Source organism: Callorhinchus milii, unplaced genomic scaffold (assembly GCF_018977255.1).
Source record: "Callorhinchus milii isolate IMCB2004 unplaced genomic scaffold, IMCB_Cmil_1.0 Scaffold3, whole genome shotgun sequence".
Lineage (NCBI taxonomy): Eukaryota > Metazoa > Chordata > Chondrichthyes > Chimaeriformes > Callorhinchidae > Callorhinchus > Callorhinchus milii.
In genome coordinates this window covers 51,190,698-51,196,697 of record NW_024704744.1, presented here as the reverse complement: position 1 = coordinate 51,196,697, position 6,000 = coordinate 51,190,698, and the positions used below count along the sequence as shown (strand labels likewise).

The 6,000-nt window shown below is 37.2% G+C and overlaps 1 protein-coding gene across 2 annotated transcripts in view; it reads left to right on the top strand.

The window, feature by feature from the left end:
* Positions 1-330: 330 nt before the first annotated feature.
* The window catches only part of scara5 (scavenger receptor class A, member 5 (putative)), a 60,319-nt gene continuing 54,649 nt past the window's right edge, over positions 331-6,000 (top strand). For both annotated transcript variants that reach the window (XM_042333655.1, XM_007892898.2), the window contains exons 1-2: positions 331-539; positions 3,540-3,685. In XM_042333655.1, coding sequence (XP_042189589.1) covers positions 3,565-3,685 — 121 coding nt within the window. In that variant the 5' untranslated portion in view covers positions 331-539; positions 3,540-3,564. The remainder of the gene's footprint in view (positions 540-3,539; positions 3,686-6,000) is intronic.

Below are 6,000 nucleotides of genomic sequence, written 5' to 3'. Positions count from 1 at the left end.
TTCTGTTTTTACCAGCAACACTAGTCGGCGCCAAGACACCAGTGAAAAGGAAATGCAGCACCATATATTGTGGACAGACCTGAATTAGTTTATATTTTAGTTGACTTTTAATACAATTCTAAAACATCTTTGATAAAGTGCATCAACAGGGAGCACCAATTTTCATTCCACTCAGATGAGCAAAGACCAAACATTTGTAATAACAACTTCTTGAATTACAAAATGTGGGGAACGTAAGCCTAATGCAGAACTCTGTCTCCTCCCTTAAATCTTTTCCACCTCCCATTATTTCACAGTTTCCTTTCCAGGAAGACTTTTTGAATTGGGAACAGGATCATTGTAGTCAGAACACTGGCACAATGTGGGTGTAGGATTTTACATTGATAACTTAAATGACAACCCATGTCAGTTTACTTGTACTTGATGAAAATGTGAAAATGGTCACAACCAAGGGACTGTGAATCAATCCATTTCAATGACACAACACACATTTGACTGCTCCCACAAGGACAAAAATACAAGTATACTTTAACAGAAAGGTAAGTCTTTTTTTAAACATTGCAATGGACAGTGATTTGTTTTATATAAGCTTGGTAGAGTAAACGTCTACATTTTGATTATTGCTTGAAATCTATGCATATCCATAATAAAAAAGATTAAGATTCATAAAAATGTTACGCTTAAAAGGAACTGTAATAATAATCATTGCATCTGATATAGCACTTTTCACATCTTCTAGACGTCTCAAAGCGCTTCACAGAATAGACTGTCAAGTTAATTGACTGTATATTTGTGGACAAAATGCGGCAGCCAATTGCACACAGCAGTGTCCCACAAACAGTCGTGGATTGAAATCACCAAATTTTTTTTGAGAGATTATTATTAGGCGTGTAGAGTAAGGAAACTTGCCCAAGGTTTTGCCCTGCCGGGAATCGAACCCAGGTCTCTCGCTTGCAAAGTGAGTGCTCTAACCACTGAGCTACAGGACTCCGTAATCTAAGTAATCTAAGATTCTTGTTTTGAAAATTCAAATACATGCTCTGAGTTTTCCCTGATGAGTCAGTGAGTGAATGTGGTACGTATTGTGGTTCTGAGACATTTACACAAGGTGGTTCTTGGCTCAATCACTGCTCGGTGCTGATCACCTCGCTTTCCTTCTGCTGATTGCTATCCAGTGACCTCTGTTAGAAAGTGTGTGTGGTTTGTGTTTCTGTGTATGTATATGAGTTTTGTGTGTGTGTGGGGGGGAGGGGGAGGGGATATGTGTGCGAACAAACCTCAGGTGTGATGACAGCTAACATGCCATTCAAAATCTAGCCTCACAAATGAAGAATGGTTACTTGGACAAGGTAACAGAGGACCATTATTGCCTGTGAAGCTGAAGCCCAGCACAATCTTCAGGAGAAAGGAAAAAGACAACAACAAAATAAAACTCCTACTTGCTGCATTTCACAACATAGGATGAGTGTTTTGTTCCCAGGGGTGGGTGAAATTGCTTTGGGTTTGCCAATGTTAAAGATAACAACGATTCCCACAGTCTAGCAAACTTTTTTAAAACACTGGAGAGGATAGATGAGATTTCACATTGTGGTGCTTGGGAAATTGGGGAGAATCTTCCCAATGCCTCAGCCAACCTGGCAGAGGAATCACATGCATTCTTTTCCATTGGACCATTTGGGATCAGAAGCCAAGGTCTCTAGAGTACCAGGGACTGAGCCTTCTCCACATACATATTACATCATTAAAAACAAGTTAGACTAAGACAAACATGTCACTTTGCTGCTGTGGCTTCAACATCTGGTTGCTTATCATGTCGGAGGTAAATTAATGATGGGAGGATAAAATAACCAAATGCCAGTGCAGTGAGACATACAGCAGATTGTTAAATATCTGCAAATGCATGCATGGAATGTGGGGAAATGCCAATACGCATGTCAAGGAAGGTGTAAAGACCATTTGGCAAATTCATCCATCAGTCAGGAGCTCAAGGAATATGAATTGGATTTGTTTTATTTCAACTTGACCCAAAATATCTTTCTGGGCTTTAGTTCAATGGTTTTCACTCCCTGTGTTCAGTAGCCTCTCTCATGAATTACCATTACCTGGATGAACTAAAATGACAGCACAGAATATGTCCTTTCAATGGTAAGAATAATTTGTTTTCTTTAAATTTAATTCTAAAGATTAATGACTAATTATTTTTTAAATTTTATTTTTGTGGATTAAATTTTAGCAGCATATCCATTAATTGATGAGCATTAATACAATCAGCAATAATATTCATAAGTGATACACTACAATATGCAGTGTTATTGGAAGGGTGGAGAAGAGCTGGTACATTGCTGGTGCATTGTGTCAGGGACTGGTAGAACACACAGTTGTGCCAATTCCTCACATGGTAAGCTCTTTACCTCAGCTGCTAAAGAAGATCATGAATGGGGGCCAAGATCGTCCCTACAGGGAGCAAAGGAAAATCAGATGGTGAGTCAACCGAGGATAGTCTTTCGTGCTTCTCAGCAGCTAGCTCCAAAGCAGTATTGCTACAAGCCTGGGAACAGGTCAATTGGCTGCTTTCTCAGCCAGAGAACATTTGGTCTAAAGCAGAGGGAGACTGTACCAATAACCCCTTCTGACAGAAAAAAATATACCATTTTGCATGAGAAGTTAATATCATGGAAAACTATGGAAAATTATTAAATTCATAATTTAGAAGCCAGTTCACTTTAAGAAAGTCGGCTTCTGAATTATGACTGAATTTAAGAATTTTCCACAATTCTGCACGATCTTACATGTTAAGGCAAAATGGTCTTAGGGGCTAAGGTTAGATGAAATTTCAGGCCCTTTTTTAAAAATCTTTCATTTGCTATTTCATTACATTTAAGAATCATGACATCCTCAGATTTTTTACTTCAATTCCCAATCAAAGATAATTAATGACGATTGATGGCCTAGAGTTCACTCTATACATAAATTCATCGAAAGTATAGTTCAGAAACAGGCCATTCGGCCCATCCAGTCTGGTTAGTACCAACACTCCACCCGAGTTCCCTTCCTAGATCTTATTCTTAATCATATATTTTAGCCCTTTCCCCAAACCTGAACTTTATACTCTCTCAACCATATGTCCAGTTTTTTTTTGAATGTCTACATGGTTGCCTCCCCAACAACTGACTATGGCAGAAAATTCCACACTCCAATAACTCCGTGTGTGAAAATGTTCCTCCTATTCTACATTCTGCATCTTCCAGTTATAATTTTAAAACTATACCCTCTAGAATAGGGGAACATTTTCACACACAGACTCATTGGCGTGTCCTATCTAAGCTTCTCATCATCTTATAAACCACTATCATATCCCCTCTCAGTCTTCTTGCTCTAAAGAAAAAAGCCCTCGTCTATCAAGTCTTTCCCTTTAACTGTATTTTCTATTTCCAGAGAACATTCTGCTAGGTATATAGCTGATGGATTATTGAGGTAATGGATGTGAATAAAGCTGCTCATTTTCTTCAATCTGCCTAACTAACCTGCATTTTTCTCAGGTGAAATCCTCAGTCTTCAAAATAAATGGAGACCAAAGATCTGCCTCTCATTCCTAATGAGCTCCTTGAGAATGATTCAATGTACGAAGGATCACTCGATGGGTTTAATGGAAGGAATCTCTCAAAACTCAATCTCTGTGAAGAAAGTATGTATGTTTTACAGTGGAAGCGATCCACATTTTGTAGCACAAAATTGGCTGTAAACAATTAATTGTGAGTAATGAAAGGTTAACTGATTCTCATTTGCAATCTCCACAAGATGTTATAATTGTGTTCAGTGCTACAGTAAGTTTGCTAAATGATTGCACCCTTCTTCCTAAAATGTGGTTAATTGAAAAACATGTATAAATTTACATTTTAGTGAATTTTCTGTACTGCTCTAAACTGTTTTATTAGTAATGAATGGAGGCACAGTGCATGGTTTACAGTGACCAAAATTGCAATTTTAGCACCCATTTATTTTGCTCCAGAATAATTTTTTATGAGCAAAAAAATAAAAGCATGGACCTCCAGGAATCTCATAAAGGATGGAGCGAATTTAATTTCCACCTGAGGTGTTCTAAATGAGCTATTAATATGCAACATAATACTGTTACAGATCTTTTTTGGTGCCTCCGGAGCAGGGAGGTACTATGCTGAACCAGTGCAATGATGTAATACAACATTGGCTTCAGGAACTCTAGGCTAAGAAAGAATAAACAGCGAGTGTTCCTACTCACAATCGCTATTCTTGACCCTGACTGGAAAGGGTGACTTTAAGATCAGACTTGCAGTGATGCCTTTTTGAAAATTCACGTCTGCAGCTTTCTCTGATTTGCACTTGACCTTCAGATAAGACGTTAAACCGAGGCCCTTGATCAGGTGGGCATTAAAGATCCCATGGCATGATTTGAGAAGAAAAAGGAGTTTCTCCCAATGTCCTGGGCAATAATCCAACAGATAAAATTAGTATCTCAAAGCACTTTACACTTATGCATGTTGTGGGACATTTCTGTGTGTAAATTGACTGCTGTATTCACCTACAAAACATAGTCACTACATTTTACAGTACATCCTGTGCAGCACTTTAAGATAACCTCTGACAAGAAAGGCAATATAACAAATGCAAGGATTATTGTTTTGTTATTGTTATTGACATCTAATTGACGGGTCAGTCATCACTGTTGTATGCCTAATAATATTAATAAATAAGGAATAAATACAGAGAAATTCTGTCTGGGTCTAGATTTACTCTATTAATGAAGCAATTTAAAATTTCTAGAATTTGGCAAATTCTAGACATTCTAAATTGCTCTGTAATTAGAGTAAATCTGACCCAGATGGAATTTCTACCCAGATATTTACTGTGATTGAGAACATTTTCTTGTGCTAATTAGGAAACACTTTACTCCACTATTATTTTTCTTCAAGCATTTGTCCAATTCACTTTTAAATGCTGATAATGAACACATCTTAAACAGTTATTTGTGATAAGGCATTCCAGTTTTTAAGAACTCTTTATGGGGAAACAAATCTATGGGTCCGAAATTCAAGTTGTAGCTTGTAAGATCATTTTGTCTTAAAATTTAAGATGGCATAAAAATGTTTAAATCCAGTCTTGATTTAGAAGACAATTTTCCACAAGAAAAATTCCCCAAATCTCTGCAATCTTGAATTTTAAGTCAAAATTATCCTACAGCCTGAGATTGGGTAGATTTGGGGCCATATAGCATGTGATGGCTTCCCAGATTATTTGTTTCACCTCACTTGGATTCTGATAGATGTGACACAATGAATGGGCTTTATTCTTGTAAATCCAATTCATTGTGTAAAGCCGTGTTACTCCGTAATCTTTTGTCAAGGGTCAAAATTGTAAGCACTGACTTGCTCAAGGCTACTTTCAGGAATGCTTCAACACCCAGCATTACAGAATGATGTGTGTTTGTTGTTTGCGCAATGAACTCATTGGCCTTTTTTTCTGACTTGGGTTTGGGTTTCATAATTGGGCAGCACATAGTTCTTTAAATTAGAGAAGGAAATAAACCTTCAGTGGTAAAATTTAAAATGGAAAAGAAAAACAGAGAACATAATATGGAGGTACATTAAAAGTCGTAGCATGGGCAGATAAGGCCATAAAAAACACAATCCTTAGATTTATATCTAGAGGGATTGAATGCAAAAACAAAGAGGCAATGTTGAATTTATACAAGTCAGATCACAGTTAAAGTATTGTATACAGCTTTAGGCACCCATTATAGAAAGCATATAAAAACAAAAAAAGTACACCATATATTCACTAGGATGCTACCAGGGATGAGTTTTATTTTTACACAGAGACGTGAAAAGTTAAGGCTTTTTTAACAAGAGCTGAAAAGGTTCAGGTCCTGATCAAGGATTAAGGTTACAATAATACTGAATAAGGTGCTCAGCCAGCCATGTAAAGTACTATGACACGAAACGTGCTGAATAAATGTAACTAGTA